General features: G+C 36.1%; 2 protein-coding genes across 2 annotated transcripts; one reads left to right on the forward strand and one right to left on the reverse strand.

Moving 5' to 3' along the window:
* Nucleotides 1-455: 455 nt before the first annotated feature.
* On the reverse strand, nt 456-16,932 carry LOC137733191 (MADS-box protein AGL42-like). The gene is made up of 8 exons (XM_068472350.2): nt 16,550-16,932; nt 16,227-16,421; nt 12,693-12,774; nt 2,232-2,293; nt 2,040-2,139; nt 1,896-1,937; nt 1,279-1,320; nt 456-1,111 (listed from the first exon to the last, which is right to left on the reverse strand). The coding sequence occupies exons 2-8, from the start codon at nt 16,406-16,408 to the stop codon at nt 905-907; spliced, it is 717 nt and encodes a 238-aa protein (XP_068328451.2). The 5' UTR covers nt 16,409-16,421; nt 16,550-16,932; the 3' UTR covers nt 456-904.
* On the forward strand, nt 4,305-5,743 carry LOC148696012 (uncharacterized). Its single transcript, XM_088696928.1, has 2 exons — nt 4,305-5,394; nt 5,706-5,743. The coding sequence occupies exons 1-2, from the start codon at nt 4,305-4,307 to the stop codon at nt 5,741-5,743; spliced, it is 1,128 nt and encodes a 375-aa protein (XP_088553054.1).
* Nucleotides 16,933-19,138: the final 2,206 nt, after the last annotated feature.

Here is a 19,138-nt window from a genome sequence, read left to right on the forward strand (position 1 = left end):
GATTGAATACTCTCCTCTTGGTTGTTTGATTGCAGGTGTAAATTACTGGATTCACAATTGCAAGAGGTGAAATTCTCCGTCTTTGCAATGGTGCTGCCCATCGATTTGCTTTAGCTATTAATCGTCATGTGTTTGGAAGGAGACCCTCCTCATGACGTCCTTCTCCTAGATTCTGAGTTGAAATCCGTTTTTAAATCAATGAATCCCTTTGAACCAAAAAAAAAAGAAAAAAAAAAGAAGAAGAAAAAGAAAAACAATGAATCCTTGAAGAAAATATCATTATATATGTAAAGCTTTGAAAGAAGAACATGAAAAAATCTCAATGTCTATTTTGATAAATAAGATGGTCCAAGGTCCATAAGATGCTTAAATACACATATCGAACTGTATTAAAAAAATAAAAAAAAAATAGAACAAGGAAATTATAAAAATTTCCTAAAATCTTAAATTACAGATTTGAGGAAGAAAAATGTCATTATTTGATCAGAAAAGCTATGTATTCGTTTTAAGCACGTAATAAGTCATTTCAAATATTGCTATGGCAATACGAAGTTTGATTACTTCTTGTTCTCTTCTAAATGGAGTATTATGGGCTCAAGAAAACCAGGACCCCTAAATTTAGATTTCTCAATACCCTTTTTTTTTTACTTACCCGTGGAGCTGCTCCTCTATATTTTCCGCTAGTTGTCCCACATCAACCACATTCACCCTCCTCAGCCATGCTCATACATTGTAAGCAAATAATATGGTGCTACAACATGAAGCTTTCAGCAAATACATAAAATGATCTGTAAATTTTTACCGTACTATTATTATTGATCTGAGAGCATGGCCTACCAAAGATAGGTCTCCACTGCATTATTTTCTTGTTTATATTATTTTTAGAGATGATTGACATGCATTATTATTTATCTGATACTGACTTCAGACTGGGATGCGAACAACAGTTCATTCTTGGCGGTCCAATGAGCAATTCGGTCTCCACCTTAGAACTCATGCTTCTTTGGCTCCAATTGCTTACAAAAGCAGAAGCTCCTGCTTTTTCATAGCTTGCAGAAGCAGAAGCGCTTTCTTCTTGACCTGAAGACTCCATCCACGGCTTTGCACGATACTGATCATATCATCATTGTACAGATAAATAAACAAGGAAAGAAAGAAAGACTAGAAAAAAGAAATCATAATGGAAATCAGGATACCAAGTCGCCTCAAACGTCATGCACAGTACGGAGTTGTTAGTAATTAAATGGAATCAGTTCAAAAGGATTTAAAAACGTTTACCTCTTCCCACAACTGTGCATTCTCTTGTAACAGGAACCTCTCCTGATTTTAGAGGAACGAAAGATGGTTAGAACTCAGAACTAGTGAAGCAGTTGAACAATGTATGTATAGAGCTCTACAAATTATTTTAATGGTTAGAGAGTTGTTATATTGAGACACTAAAAAAAGTGCACTCTAAATTTTTAATTCATAACAGAAGATTGGAAAATTGGCCAAAAAAATCAATTTTCACATCTCAATTGTTGGAAAAATCCGTTTTTCAGCATGTCTTCAGTATTTAAATTTTAGAGAATTGTTATTAGCACTCCAAAAATTTCATTTTACACTCCAAACTTTCTATATTAGGAAAGAAAAATACACTTGTGTAGAATGAGATTTTTAGAGTGCTAGTAACACTACCCAAATTTTATCAGTTTAACAATTGTTGAAATGATAAATTTTTAGTGTGTCATCGACATTAATTTTCATTAGTTCAACAATTGGGATTTGCTTTTTTATTAATCATTTTAGCCAATTTCTTTCGAGAATTTTTATATAATAAATGCAGCATAACATTTTTTAAGTGCTAATTAATAACAACACCGTAATAGTTTTGTCGCACTAAATTAAATGAGTACCTTTGCCTTAAGTTGTTCCCCCTGCTCCATATATAACTGAGCCTGGAATCACTTCAAGTTAGTAAAATTTCAAAAGGAAAATAAAAATCCATTTAACTGATAAGAGTGGGAGGAAAATGGAAGTTTAATCATTAGCTGAAATACCTTCCTCTCTCTTATGTTGCATAAGCTTCGTTCCAGCTGGTTACTGGTCTCTTGGAGTTCTTCAACAGAGCAAGAATCCAAACCATTTCCCAAAAGCTTCCTACGACATACAAATTTCAGAGTTTAGGAAAAACCGAAACATCGGTTGAGTACAAAAGTGCTGGAGAAGATGATCAAAACTAAGCCATAGACCGTTGAGAAGCTTCTAGGATCTCTATCTTCTTGGCCATAGTAGCTGATTCATGCTTCAAGTGCTGCATGCATGCAGATTAGTTAGTTTTTCTCAGCCTGAATTTGTCTCATATATGAGTTAGTGTTATCAAGAAATCACTCGCCCTTTGACCTTTTGCATTACGTTTTTTTATGCTATTGAATAAATAAAAGAAAATTCAAAAGAGAGTGCAGAAAGACAAAAGCAATGCGAAAATCACTTTATGTAACAAAATTGTCTAAAATGATCATCATCAGTCGCAACTAAAGAGTATACACAATGTGAAATGTGATATATAATTCTTCTATAGAGTACAAACGCATGGAAACATGCTTAGGTGTGAAAGGATTTGCTAATAGTAACCTAATCAACAACTTGAAGCCTCCTCCCCAGTTTCTTTTCTTTTTTCCTTTCTCGTTAGATAAGCATGTATCAGCCTATCAGGTGTCAATATTGTAAAGTAATGATGATGCTTAATAAGATGAGGAAGGTCAAAATCCAAAAAACTTCCCAGCAATCTTAATATACATATTAACAAATACAATTGTGTGTATGTATAGTACTGATTTGCACATAGGCAGATTATAACGCACAGTTGATGGAGAAAGTTGGGGTTTTAACATAAAACCAATTGGCAATATGAGTAGTATCCCAACTACTTATAAGCACATGCAAGGTCCCTCCTCTTATCAATGTGGAATTCATTCTCAACACGCCCCCTCACGTGTGAGAATTTTTAAGCCTAATACACTGACAACACAACTCAGGTGACACGGAGCACATGTGGCATTGGCAATATGGAGAGTCTCTCAACTACTTATAAGCACATGCAAGATTCTTGCTCTCATTAATGTATGATTCATTCTCAACTATTGACACAGAGAATCTCTTACACAATTACTTCTGGATTAGTATTGGAAAGAAAGGTGTCTAACAGAAGCAAGTAGGAAGAGAAGCGATAAAAAGTTAAGAACCATCCCAGGCAAGTGATCTAAAAAACACTTACAGGAAAGTAGAGTCTTGAGCTTGGTGCATCTGTGCCTCCAGAGAATCTCTTAATAATATTATTTATCTATTTTTATAACTACATTTTTTTCAAAAAATAATTATTTATGTTTCAATGTTGGTCTCCACGTGTTGAGCAAATGAAAGAAAGAGATGCGAAGAATGTCAAAGAATAAAGGGGTATCGTAGGACTACTTGGAGAGCACTCCAAATTAGCAGGAGGTGGCAGTATGTGGTGATGAAAGAGTTTTCCCTACTAAAGCAGTTGACACCTACAGCATTCAAGTGAGTAAGCTATCTGTTAGCTTGAGTTCGTCCTAATCAAGTTGGAAGCCAGAATGGGTTTGCCACGAGGTGAAATAGGTGTCACACTACTAGACACAAAGCCCTTTGGTTTTCCACGTAGCAGTTTGTTATGGTCCATCCATTATCCATTCACCTACTACCTTTCCTCTTGTATAAATAGGGATGCAGCCTTCATGCAAAACTCAGAGAGAGAGAGAGAGAGAGAGAGAGAGAGAGAGAGAGAGAGAGAGAGAGAGAGAGAGAGAGAGAGAGAGAGAGAGAGAGAGAGAGAGAGAGAGAGAGAGAGAGAGAGAGAGAGAGAGAGAGAGAGAGAGAGAGAGAGAGAGAGAGAGAGAGAGAGAGAGAGAGAGAGAGAGAGAGAGAGAGAGAGAGAGAGAGAGAGAGAGAAAGAGAAAGAGAGAGCAGAACTCCTCTGTTCCCTTTTCTGTTAAGCTTCCTCTATGCCTTCGAGTAATAGGGCGTGTTCTTAGTTTCGGTTTTGTTAAGAAAGGAATCTTAGATTGATTTGTCAAATATTGTAGATTGATATTTACTTACCTATTAGGTTATCAGTTAGCATTATTTGTAGGGAGTAGAATAGGAAACAAGTCATGTTAGTCTTTATATAAAGCTGTAAATCCCGTTGATGTTAATATACAGAAATTCATTCCTATATTTTATGCTTCTTATGATGGTACCAGAGTGAACGATATCTGGGAAAATAAAAGGCAAAACAACAAACATAAACCCTACCAGCCATCTCTATGGGCGATACATCAGAAAAGCCAACCTTGTCAGGCATGGCTTCGCATCAAAAGTGGGAACACCCCAATCACCCACTTTTCCTTCATCATTCAGACCAACCTGGTGCAATACTTGTGCCGCAGTCTCTTGTGGAGGATAACTATGGCACATGGGTTCAATCCATGACCATGGCTTTGACAGTAAAGAACAAATTAGGGTTTGTTGATGGAACGGTCAAGAAACCTCATGAAGAACAACTCGAAGAATTACAACAATGGAATCGATGCAACAACTTGGTAAAAACGTGGTTGCTCGGTTCCATGTCCAAAGAAATTTCTGGGAGCGTCATACACTGCAAGGATGCACGGCATATGTGGCTTGACCTGCAAGAAAGGTTTTCCCATGTGAATATTGTCCAACTGTTTCACATCGAAAACGAGATTCACGACTGCGTACAAGGTACTATGACCATGAGCACATACTTCACCAAACTAAAAAGCCTTTGGGACGAACGAGATGCGTTGTGTTCTATCCCAACTTGTGGCTGTGACACAAAGAAGGAGATCACCTCCTACATTGAAACCCAGAAGACGATGAAGTTTCTCATGGGTTTGAACGAGTCTTATTCTACTGTTCGCAGCAACACTCTCCTTCTCAAGCCTTTGCCCACTGTTAACAAGGCTTACTCACTTGTTCTTCGTCATGAAAGGCAAGTCGAAGTTTCAAGTGGACGAAGTACTGCCCAACCAGAAGCTGCTGTATTCGCTGTCAAAGGTGGAAGCCGAGAACCTAAACCTGAGGATGGTGGTTTGCGATGTGACAAGTGCAATAAGACGAATCACACCACAAAGAACTGCCGGGCACACATCAAATGTACTTTCTGTGGTTGGAAGGGCCATTCGTACGAGTATTGCCGCAAAAGAAAGGCAGCCCTAGACAACGAACCAAGCCGTTCTGCCAAAGGAAATCACGTTGCCGTGACCAACAAGGAAATCTCTAACTTCCCGTTCTCTCCAGAAGATTGCAAGCAGATCCTTAAAATGTTGCATCAAAACAAATCTTCTTTTGCTAATCATGTTGGTAATTCTTCCAGCCACGATGATCTCTCAGGTAAGGCCTTTTCATTCATGCGTCATGGCAAGCACAATGTTTGGATCTTGGATAGTGGTGCCACAGATCACATAGTTTGCAGCCCCGAGTCTCTTACATCCTCTAGGCCTGTTCAAAATCACACTGTTGCATTACCCAATGGATCCCTTGCCACGGTCACTCATGTTGGCCAAGTCATTTTTTCTCCTAATTTTATTCTTGACAATGTTCTTTGTGTTCCAATCTTTACGTTAAATTTAATATCCATTAGTCAATTGGCTTATGATTCATTTGCTATTACCCTTTTCTTAAACCATTTTTGTGTCATCCAGGACCTACGATCGGGGAAGATGATTGGGACGGGAATTGAACGGGAGGGACTCTACTACCTTGACTCACCGAAGAAAGGAACATGCAATACCATCCAAACCATCTCTCCCAACCTTTGGCACCAACGCCTCGGCCATCCATCACCTAAAGTTACTATGTTGTTTCCCTTTGTCTCCAATAAAACATGTGATCTCACTCAATGTTTAATTTGCCCTTTGGCTAAACAAACAAGGTTACCTTTCCCTTTAAGTTCCATGTCTACTACTTCTTGTTTTGAATTAATTCATGTTGACATTTGGGGTGGTTATCAAGTACCTTCTCTTTCTGGTGCAAAGTACTTTCTTACCATTGTTGATGATCATACTAGGTGCACATGGATCTATTTGATGAAACATAAATCTCATACAAAGGATCTTCTCACTCGATTCATTCACATGGTTGCCACACAATTTAACACTCACGTTAAAATGATTCGCAGTGATAATGGCCCCGAGTTTAAACTCGATACCTTTTATGCATCCCAAGGAATTATTCATCAAACTAGTTGTGTTCACACACCCCAGCAAAATGGTGTTGCTGAACGCAAGCACCGTCATTTGCTTAATGTTGCTCGTGCATTGCTTTTTCAAGCTCATTTACCTACAAGATTTTGGGGGGATGCTATCCTTACTTCTGCTTATCTCATTAATCGCAAACCTACTCCCATTCTTCATGGACAAACTCCCTATGAAAAGCTGTTTCACAAACCACCCACTTACACTCACCTCAAAGTCTTTGGATGTCTTTGTTTTGCATCCACTCATGCACACAAACCCTCCAAATTTGATCCCCGTGCACGTCGTTGCATTTTTCTTGGGTATCCTTATGGTACAAAAGGCTATAAACTTTTTTATCTTCAACTTCAAAAGGTCTTTATCTCCCGAGATGTGCTCTTCTTTGAAGATAACTTTCCTTATTCTCATTTAGACTCACCTGCCCCTACAACCTCCCCTTCAACACCACCTTCCGCACCCTTGCTTTCTTTTGACATGGAACCTCCCTTTCACCCTTCTCACCCCTATACTGATATTGCTTCTGATGCTCATTCTACACCAACACCATCCCCACCTTCCCCTCAGCCTCTTCCTTTCGCTGATGTCACAGCTCCATCCACCCTTACCACCCCGACCACAACCACCCCACTCCGCCGAAGTACCCGACCCACCAAACCTTCTTCCTTTTTGCAGGACTTTCATGTCGAGGCGTCTCTCCCTTCCCGGCCGGCTCCCACATCTTCCACGAACGTGGTTCAATCGTCGTCAGGTACACCCCATCCACTTTCTTCTCACTTATCTTATAATTATCTCTCACCCTCCTATCAAGCTTTTGTCGCTCATCTCACTCTTCATAAGGAACCCACTAGCCATTCCCAGGCTGTCCAGGATCCCCATTGGCGTGCTGCCATGCAAACTGAACTTGCGGCACTTCATGCCAATCGTACATGGACGCTCGTGCCACTTCCTCCTTGCAAACGTCCTATTGGCTGTAAATGGGTTTACAAAGTGAAGCTCAAACCCGATGGCACCATCGAACGGTACAAAGCCCGTCTTGTTGCCAAAGGATACAATCAGGTTGAAGGAGTTGATTACCGTGACACGTTTGCTCCCGTCGCTAAGCTGACTACTGTTCGAGTCCTCTTAAGTGTTGCAGCCTTGCAAGGCTGGCACCTTCACCAGCTCGACGTGAACAATGCCTTTTTACATGGCGACTTGGAAGAGGACGTCTACATGTCTTTGCCTCCTGGTTTGGACGCAAGGGGGAGACTCGAGTGTGCAAATTGCATAAGTCCCTCTACGGTTTAAAGCAAGCTTCGAGGCAATGGTTCATAAAACTATCCAATGCTCTCAAGGCTGATGGGTTTCAACAATCTTTGTCCAATTACTCTCTGTTCACCAGAAGTCATCGAGGTACATTCATTGCTTTATTGGTTTATGTTGACGATGTTATACTGGCAGGGAATGACTTGTGTGAGATTAACAAAACCAAACAACTTCTCTCTCACCGTTTTCAACTAAAAGACTTGGGGACACTCAAGTATTTTTTGGGGATAGAAGTTGCAAGATCGAAGCATGGAATCACTCTATGTCAACGTAAATATGCCCTGGAGATACTAGATGATGTTGGTTTTCTCGGAGTGAAACCTTCCAGGTTTCCTTTAGACCAAAACTTGGCTCTCACGCAACTGGAAGGCAAACTGGTGGATGATCCCTCTTCATATAGAAGACTTGTGGGTAGATTGATATATTTAACCATCACCAGACCCGACTTGGCTTATGCGGTACATGTGTTAAGTCAATTCATGGAGAAGCCTCGGCAACCACACCTTGATGCTGCACACAAGGTCCTTAAATACATTAAACAAGCGCCTGGGCAAGGCATTTTCTTTCCTTCCACAGGTTCATTGCAGTTAACAGCATTTTGTGATGCTGATTGGGCTAGATGCCGAGACACTAGGCGATCGATAACTGGTTACTGCGTATTACTTGGCCAAGCACCAATCTCATGGAAGACTAAGAAGCAAACTACAGTCTCTCGTTCTAGCGCCGAAGCCGAGTATCGGTCTATGGCTACTACATTCTGTGAGATAACATGGGTGCGGAATATTCTCAACGATTTGCAAGTGAATCATCATCAACCAGTGTCCTTGTTTTGTGATAATCAGGCAGCTATACATATTGCCTCAAATCCCGTCTTTCATGAACGAACAAAGCACATAGAGATTGATTGTCATCTAGTGCGCGAGAAGATTCAAAAAGGAATGATACGCACGTCATACGTACGGACGGGTGATCAGTTAGCTGATATATTCACCAAACCATTGAGCTCGACACAATTTGAAATCTTACTCAACAAGTTGGGTGTCATTAACATACACTCCAACTTGAGGGGGAGTGTTAAGAAAGGAATCTTAGATTGATTTGTCAAATATTGTAGATTGATATTTACTTACCTATTAGGTTATCAGTTAGCATTATTTGTAGGGAGTAGAATAGGAAACAAGTCATGTTAGTCTTTATATAAAGCTGTAAATCCCGTTGATGTTAATATACAGAAATTCATTCCTATATTTTATGCTTCTTATGAGGTTTCTTATCCTAGCACTGAATAGGAAGAGGTGAAATCAGTATTTCAACTATGAGGTTAGAATGGAAACAACCCAGAAACTGATCAGATGAGACCTTGACTCAAGTGGAGTGAATTGGTCTCCTATAAGTTGATTTACCTATCCACCCTGCAGCATGGATAACGATTCCCATCTTGCTTGCTTTAGTCATTTCATAGGTATTTTGTATCAATTGTTCTTATTAATTTCAGTTTATTTTGTAATTATGGCATATATTAGCCACTGTTATTAATTCAAAATTAGTTGCATAAACTGATACCAAAATATATGCGGAAAGATATTTTGTTAAAGTGTGTTTTGATTTAAAGCTGAAAAGGGATGTTTTATATGGATTGATTAGCTACTGGAAAACATGTTTTGATAAGTTGTTGGTCCCTTCTTTTTAAATCCTATATCAAATAAAGTTGTTATGTTGAGTTGGTACCCTAAACCCTATATATATATATATATATATATATATATATATATATATAAGTATATGTATGTATGTATGTATGTATGTATGTATGTATATGTATGTATGTATGTATATGTATGTATGTATGCATGTACTTCAACTAAACCTAGCTGGTTTTTACATTTTTCAAACTATCTGCACATGTCCATATATATAGTATATCGAATAAACCATGTCTGAAGTTGGAAACGAATACATAATGCATGTATATGTGTGGTTTAATATGTTTAATTTCATAAAACAGGCTTTTATCTGACTATTGGCCAAGGCTATTTTTCATCACCCAGCTTATACACCAAGAAGACAGCATGCATATTTATATTTGAATTGGGTGTTGTTAAATTAGTAATCCCAGCTCCTTTAATTGGGTTTAAAGTTCATGTCATGCATTTAGTAATTGTCTAACATTTGTGAAATAGGAGTACTTGATCAAGGTGGTGAACTCTTGTAATCGAGAGTTGGAGCAATTCTTTGGAATCCAGGAAGGGGGAGGTACAGCAGACCTTTACAGAGATTGATTATATTAAATTTCGTGAAATACTATTATTATTGTTGATCTCATTGGTTTATAATTCTTGTGGAGTGTTACTTGCAAATGTGTACATCATTGTTTCGTTGCATGACTGTTTGTAGTTGTCTATGAATTACTTTTGTTTGGGAATATACTGTGATATCTGAAATAAAAGTATTTGTGAATCATTGATAATGTGTCATGTGGCAGAAGTTATGGCGTTGAGAATGGAATGGAAGTGAGGGTAGTTGGAAAAGACATTTTCTATGGTTGAGCCAAACTCTTAGTACGTACCAAGTCTCAGACGAGCCTATAGTACATAATTTCTTTTAGAATAATTCAAGGTTGGTGATGAAGAGTTTAGGCAAGAGGACTAACAAAAGGGGATATTGGGATGACTGTGCTACGAGTTTAATTTGTATAATAGAACATTTGAACACCACTACATAAGTAAAATCCATGGTACGAGATGTGCATGTCCTGTTGAGAATGAGTCATACATTGATGGGAGGATGGACCTTGCATGAGCTTATGAGTTCATGTGATGCATTTAGTAATTGAATGATAGAGAATCTTAACAAAAATCTATGGCGATAATAACATGTAGGGATAAGGCAAAGAAAACATTAAAAAGAATAAAAATATATATTTGTGAATAGTGAGCGTCTTTTCCTTCGCCTATTCTTCTTCTAAACTGGTGGACTTACACAAGACAATTATTGTTTCATGGACTTACACAAGACAATTACTGTTTCAAGTGAATAGTAAGGGCAATTTCATTGCCCCTGCCCTCCAATTGCCCTTGCCCTCCACCAATGGGTGGAGATACTCTTAAGTAATTGAACTACCCTCTATATTGTCAATTGATTTTAAGGTGTAATTTCAACTTTCTTCACTCATTAACATACCAACGTGAAATTGTAGGTATTATCTAGTGACATGACATGTGTGATATACTAGGGTTTACCAATATGACTTGCATATTCTTATGGCATTCGTAATAATTCTCTCTAATATATCTTCAATTTTATGGAGAGAATCTCCAAACTGATAATAGAAAATAAACTCAAAGTTTGATGGAACAAATTAGAAAAGATGTAAGGTGATTATTAATTAAGATGCTTTGTTATATATATAAATTAAATTAGTTAATCATGGTTAAGCCCCCAACATGTGCGACATTCTAAGAAGAGTAGTAACGCCACCACCTAATAAATGTGGGAAGCAAATTCGGACTCTGAAGAAATTAAGCGTAACGATAACTTTCCAATTTTGCCTACTATAGACCAATGGTTAAAATGAAGAGACTAACATTTTGACAAATATTTTTACACTCTTTTTGAACCTTTAGATTACACAACATACACAGGTCCTGAAGTTTTTAATTTAAATTAAGTGAGGAATAAAACTGAAGTAAAGAAATTGAGAGAAAAAAAAAATAAAAGAAGGAAAGGTGTTGTCGTGCAAGAGTAGGAGGCATGCAGGACGCAGGGCGCAGGATTAAGCTGCATATGTCTGACCTTGTCTCGAGTTCATTCTCATACTGGCGTTGAAAAACCTTCATCTTGACTTTATTTCCAATCCATACCAAGGGTTAATTATATGAATAACAAGAGAGGAAGGCGGAGAGTGGTGGATTTAGGGTTTAATTTCGTTTATCTAATAAAAGATAAATACAAACTACAGCTCAAGAAAGGCATGAATTTTATTCAATTTCTCAACCCTTTACTTCCCTGGTGTCAGGCGCCGAAGTCCGACCAAGCCACAGGAATTCAGAAACTAAATTACTATCAGTTTGTTCAATATATGCCTGATTTTAACAGATTTTGACATCTTAGGATGAAAATTAATAGATAGGATTCTCTTTCCTCCAAATTCTCTCCCGTTTCCACTCCTCTGTCATTTTCCTCTTGTCTTTGTCTCTATAAAAAAAAGACAACATAAAATATTGACGTGGTTTAATTGTGACCGTTCAAATAAGAAGGGACTGAAGGGGAGGAGAACTTTGAGAGACAAGGATCCTACTCCGACACAGCACCTTGTTCATCTATGCTTGGTTCATTGAGTAAAATGCTATATTAATTCTCTTTATTTATTTATTTTAAATTCTCTTTTTTTATTAATTCGTGCCTAGATGATAAATTAATCTTATTATTTCCATGCTTTTTTTTTTTGTCGATATTATTTCCATGCTTTGACGTCACTCACAACCGTTTCTACATATTTTAAGGGATACGTCAAATTACTTTTTTGTGAATCTGAAAGGCCGACTAGGACTCAAATCTTTATGTCTGTAGCTCTAAGCTTCTAGCCTGAAATAAATCGTAGATACTTGGTATCTTTTTCATGTCACTCAACTCAACTGATACAGAAAAAACTAACCCTATGTTTGTATCACGAGATTTCTCCATCGAACTTTAGATTTAATTGTTTCAAATGCACTAGAAAAATACTATTAATGAACTACACAAGCACCATAAATTACTACAAATACATTACAAGGGACTACATAAAAAAATTTCAAATGACAAGTTTTAAGGAGTTATTTGAAACTTCTCTCAAACGTATTGCATCTACTCACTTTCAAGTCTATTCTATCTAATTTTTGTAATGCATTCTGAACAAATTTGGGGTAAATGTCATTAATCTTTAAAACTATTAGTTCTTCGTCCAAACATAGGGTAAAAGTTTCGTTTTTGCCCTAATATAATAATTTCCAGACTTTATATGAATCAATATTATATATCTTCTTTGTTATTGAAGATTATGGAAGATGACAAAATTTACCACATCAAGATACTGCAAATTTTATCTGAAATTAAAGATGGATTTTCAAATTCCAAGATAGAACTTCTAACCTGCACGTATTGTTCTGCTTCAACCATGTTGGTTTCCCCTCCATTTTCATGTTTGAGGTATCGTTCTATAGTCTGGTGCATGCTGAAGCATCCAGAAATAGAGAGGTCAAAAACAGATAATGATAAAATTAGATAGAGCTGCATTCATTACAATATCTCTTAACAACAAGATATGTATATACATACATACTTGATGTTACGCAATGGTTCAGGTTTTCCTTTCGTTAAGTGTCAAGGAATAGCAGAAAACATAATCTGATTCATAAGTACTTCCTTTGTGAAAAATTGACCGTTTAAAACAAAGGAACGCAACAATCTTAAAAGTTAATACACACACACACACACACACACACACACATCTATCCTGATTTGTGGCACTGTGTTTTTAAGGATAAAGTTAGGGAGATTAAATTTGGAGACAAAGTTTTGAAAACTAAAGGACATGAAAGTTTATGATTGGTTGATTACTTAATCGTTGATATACGTGCTTATTCTTATTGATGACAAATCATTTAGCTTGCAAATTTAGTCTCCAAATGTAGTCTCCCTAGCATTACTCTATTTTAACACAATATTTGAATACAAATTTTGAGACCATTAGATTAGTTCACTCTTTACGGTTGAGATGTAATCTGACATGAAAACTAATCTGGTTATTAATCTTTAAACAATTTGAAAATAAAATTTTGAACATTTCAACTATGATTCTCTCTTTATCATTAACTATCTCCATTAAAAATATGTTTCAATCTCTCCTTTCCCACTTTCCTCATTTTTATGGCCTACTCGTTCTATCTTCCTCTTGTCATTTTTTTGGTCTCTTCGTCCTCTCGAGGTCTCTACCATTCTAATTACTTTTCTAACTTTGTTGGACTGTAAAGTATTTCTGAGATGGAATAAGATATCAAAGGTACAGGATTTGAATTTAAGGATAAGAAGATCGAATTTTTCATCTCCTTTTTTCATAGTTTTATTCAACCTTACATGATTTTTTATATTCCATAAGTTGGATGCATAACATCATAAAATCTCTTGTACATTTCATTCAAATTCATGAGTTACAAGAAAAATGAACAAAGCCCTTTCATCAGCGGATAAACATATATAAAATTCCATATAGCCTATAGTCCAGTATAACCATTTGGAAATACTTATTCTAGGTCATTATTGACTAGTGCTCTTTCCATATCTATGAACTCAAATACCTATGAAATATCAAATTGGAGCAAAAGTTTAAGAAACCTTTTGGGGACTAAATTCTCCATGAATATGTCTATGTACCTTCTTTTATACAATAAACGAAAAATCGTACTTTGTTTAAAATAAAAATAAAATAGAGAACAGAATGTAAATGGCAAAGAGGAGAAAGAAAAAAAAAAACTGAAGGAAAGCGAGGGGAGTAAAAGAGAATCAAAACACAATTAATTACTGACGAGAGGTAATGATTAGAAAATATTTTTCGAACGTATATTAATTTTAAGGGATTGATTACCATATTTATACTTATTCAATACAATCACCACCTAACGATTCTATATAATTCATGTGAATATATGCAAGTGACCCTTTAGCACAGTGGTAGAAAAGTGTTGAGTTATGTCATGGTGGCGTGGGTTCAAACCCCGTCATTACCCATAGATCATCCTTGCACAAAGTAGATAAATTTAAAACTATTAAACCATTCATTTGTAACTTTGTAGTGAAGAAAATGGACAAATACGTTTTACAAATAAACACTAAAATGACTATCATTCAATCCGTTGGTCATATGGTTTCATATTGGGTGATTTTTGGTATAGATGATCTTTAAGGTAAGATCTAAAAGATAGACAATCGGACCGTTGAAATACATTAGGAAATAGACCCTACAAAACGTGTGACAAAATATATATATAGGGTTAGGATCCGGGGACACATGTTTTTGACACACATTTTGACGCCTAGTTTGTTTGGCTCACTTTGTTATGTATTTCAACGATCTGAACTATCCATATTTTAGTACATCATTCATAGATCATCCTTACAAAAAATTAGACAAATCTAAAATCATTAAGACACATTCATTCATAGTGAATAAAATTGACGAAAAGAAACCCTAAATTTAATCCAACGATCATATGGTTTCACATTTTGACACACGTTTTTGTGGGGCTCACTTAGTAATGTATTTCAACGATCCAACTGTCTATCTTTTGTCTTATCTCAAAAATCATGTCTACCAAAAATACCAAAATCCGAAAGTCATATGACAGTTGGTTTAAATTTACTGTTTCTTTGTAGAAGCATATTCGTCTAACCCAAATCCAAAATCATATGACCATTTGATCAAATTTAGTGTTTCTGTGAAGAATCATATTCGTCTATTTTCTTCACTTCAAATGAATATCTTACTAGTTTTGTGTTCATCTATTTGCAAGGATGATATATAAATGATGTACTAAAATATAGATGTTCGGATCGTTGAAATAGATGATGAAGTGAACTTTAAAAAATGTGTGTCAAATTATGTGTCAAAGACTCCTGTCCCCCGATCATAACCTCTACATATATTACTATGGCCAGGCTAGCAATTTTGACATGATCAAGTGGACAAAATAATTACGTAGGTATATAGTTAGTGATAAATTTACCAGAACTTATGCATATAGATGCATTAAAACAAAGAGCAACATAATTTACACATGTACTTAAGGGGAAATGTTAAGTTGAAAAGCCCCCAAGAAATCTCATTCAATTCACTGGAAAAAGTTCTACATAAACTGGTAGAAACGACAAAAAAAGCTTCTTGAAATCTAATCACCATAATTAGCAGTCAGATAAAACAAATGTTATTTAGACCTACACTATCTCCAATGAAATCTCCTGCAGAACTGTAAAAGGTGAAGACTACTACTCTCTCCAAAGAAATTGTGTTGGTCATCCATCCAATCATCAACAAACTAGCAAAGTATAAATGCAAATTCATTATATGTGGATGAATTTTCAAATTTTATGTGGAAATACTCCAATTGCTTTCGGGTAAGTTTAATAAGTTTGGTTCCTCCAGTTTCAAACTCAAACCGGCTGCTGATGTCCCATTCACATTAACTATATGCTAACCGGAAGGAAGACAATTAGAGCTGGAGAGATCAACAAAATTGGTCAGTGGGAGTAGCATAGGATATGCACTGAACTTCATCTAGGTCAATAAAGGAAAAAAGAGGCCAAATCTTTTTGGGATGTACTTGATCAAATATATTGATTAAAAAGATATCAGACTTGATTAAAAAGATGCATATGGTACATCCATTAAACATATATAGATTCTCAAGTCTTGATTATGACCAGAATTGATAGAAAGCTCGAAAAATCTGTAGAATTTTTTTTAGTATCATCGGACACCCTAGCCTCAAGCTGGTACAACTACATGTAGACGTTTTATGATGTTTGTTTCATTTATTTTTTTATTTTTATAAAATTATTAAGCATATAAAACAAAAAGAAAGATGGGGCTTCAAGAATTTAAATATAAGGAATTTAATAAAAGAAACGTACTCAGAGCTGGAGAACTCATAGATCCTGCCTTTCTGAGAGAACGTGATGACTGCAACTTCAGCATCGCAAAGAACCGAAAGCTCATAAGCTTTCTTCAACAAGCCGTTTCGACGTTTCGAGAAGGTCACTTGCCGGCTGGTGTCATTCTCAATTCTTTTAATCTCAATCTTCCCTCTCACCATGTCCTCGCTTTGCCTAAATCATCATCCACCACCATAATTAATAGCAATCTAATAGAAATTGGTAAAATATGCCACATATTTAGCTCAAAAAGCTAGCCAAAGGATTTCTTTAGTAGAATTATTAAGAAAAAGATTTACAACCTGCACCCGGGAAAGATTTGAATTAGCGCTCCAACACCAGAAAGATGACAGATTTTGTGAAGAACGCTGACAGCAAAGAAAACCCAGCTGGAGAGGGTTTACTTTAAAACCCCCAAAGAAGTTCTAAATGAAGCAAATTATAGACGAAACCCAAAAGGATATATAGAAGAAAACCCCCAAAAACATGTTAGATTAAGTTTCCAAAAATGGAATATAGAGACCCCATAAGTAATATTAATGAAAAGAGACAGGAAAACACCCCAAACAAGAGCAGCAAGGACACAGTGGTATGGGATTGGAAAGAACACAAATATGGAAATAGATCAGAAACCCTAGAGATAATATTAAAAGAGAAGGGAAAAGCAAGAGAAATTTTTTATTATGATCGGAACACGAGTGGTACATCATGTATTTTTATGCAAATGGTGGAAAATTTTATTTTTTAAGTTATTAATTTTTTAAAACACATATCACAATATTTGTATAATAATACGTGATGTATCATCTCGTGTGTCGATTACATTAAAAATGTTTCGAAACGCAGTGAAGGATCGTTTTATCTGATTGGGGACTCTCTTTATCCTCAGGCCCCACAATCCTTTTTGTCGAAATTGAAAACCGAAGTAAAATTAGTGTTTTATTTTTTGTCGAACCAAAATTATTGTTTAATTCGGATTTTTTTTTTGGATTTGATTTGACTTCCGTTTGTCTTTTTTCGGTTTTTATTTATTATTATTTTTTATATAAAACCTGAAGAAAAAAAAAACAATTTAAAAAATCTGAGAATTGGTCATTTGGAAGTAAAAAGAAGAAAAAAATATATATAATAAGGTATAGGTCAAGTTTTCGCCCGAACTTATAAGGATTTGTCAATTTTCTCCAAGAACTTTTATTTTAATCGATTACTCTCGAAACTTTTATTTTTTTGACCAATCTTTCCATGAACTTTAATTTTAGTCGATTATTCCTTAGATTTTAATTTTTGGGTCTTGAATTGAAATGGGCAAATCGAGATGATCATGTGAATCAAGTCACAAGAAAGGATAATGAAATGCCACCACAACTCCAACATGTTGCTGAAAAGCAAGACCATGGTGAAAATTCATAGTTTCTTACATTAGGGATAAAATTCAAACAAAAGATATATGGAGGAACTAGCAAAAGAGAAGAAGAAAAATCAATATGTTTTCCACATTAGAGGTAAAATTACCCGTTTGCCCTCATACAATTGCCATGTGTTGTGCACATGACCAAGATGGATGAAAAGTTCCTAAATCTAACGTTGGAGGAGGAATCAGCGAATTGTAAATGTATAGAGGGTAATCGGCTAAAATTAAATTTTAGCACGAAAATTTGTTAATTATAAATGTTCAGAGGGTAATTGGCTAAAACTAAAGTTCAAAAAGAGAAATTGACTGTTTGTTACAAGGTTGGGAGGAAAATTGATGAATATCTCAAATATAAATTATGTCTTACCATCTACCAACTCAACAAAATGTAAAATTTCTCAATTCCATTTCATCTTTGGTGAAAATCATTGACCACTAAACTATGTTTTAAAGTCTCAAACATGGAAAACTTAGGTATGCAAACAAATCATGCACATCATCAAAATTGCAACAAAGAAAAATAATACAAATCGAATTGAAGCCTTCAGGGAAATCAGAATACCTCCAACATCACGGTGCCATAAGTTCCACGAGCAATAACATGTCTTATATCCAACTTAGCCATATCAATCTCCCATTCTTCCATCTTTGCATTCACCTCCCTCTCCCTCTCCCAACCCTACTCAAGTGCTTCACTAGTTGGATATCCTAACTCTTGAGATCGATCTTATCTGCACGAAAAAAACCTCTTTCTCAACCCCTCACCCCACATCTTTCCTATTCGAATCGTAACTGCTTTGCCTCTGAACTCCCTTAACTTTTATTTTTCACAAACTTCCCCAACTTTTACTCAAAAATCGAACTTAAAAAATTGCTATATTGTTTTATTTCTAAAATAGAGTCACGTGCATGTCTTATCTTGATGGTTAGGTCGGATTGGAGAGCCTAGTCAAGTCGGAGATGAACGGAGATGTCACAGTGAAGCAGGTGGTCATGGAGAACATGAAAGGATGGAGGCGTATCGCACTGAATCGAGCAAGGTGGGCAAGCGAGGTGGGCGAGGTGTCAAGTGTGCGACGTCAAGAGAAGGAGGTTCTAAGTTTGGAAGACGAGTTTGAACTTCGGAGTTTGGAGATAAAAGGGGATGCAAGGTGTATTAGTTAGGTTTAGTGTAAAACATAAAACGACATCGTTTTAAGGGTTTAGATGTTATGTTCATTTCGGTTTCCAAACCACTAATGCCAAAACCGAACCAATAGATTTCAGTTCAGTTGAGTTTAAAATTTTTAATTCAAAAATACGATTTGTTTTTTCTTTTTAACTTTTCTCGTTTTTCAGTTTCTCGAACCCACATTAGGTCTACTTCTATTATTCCCCTTATCTTTCTCTCCAAACTTACTACCCCTAGAAAAGTATAATTAATCATAAAGCTCTCAATTATTACAAATAAATGAATGTAAAATATGGAGATTTAACTTTA

The sequence above is a fragment of the Pyrus communis genome, chromosome 7 (assembly GCF_041283825.1).
Source record: "Pyrus communis isolate YQ-2024b chromosome 7, ASM4128382v1, whole genome shotgun sequence".
Taxonomy (NCBI): Eukaryota; Viridiplantae; Streptophyta; class Magnoliopsida; order Rosales; family Rosaceae; genus Pyrus; species Pyrus communis.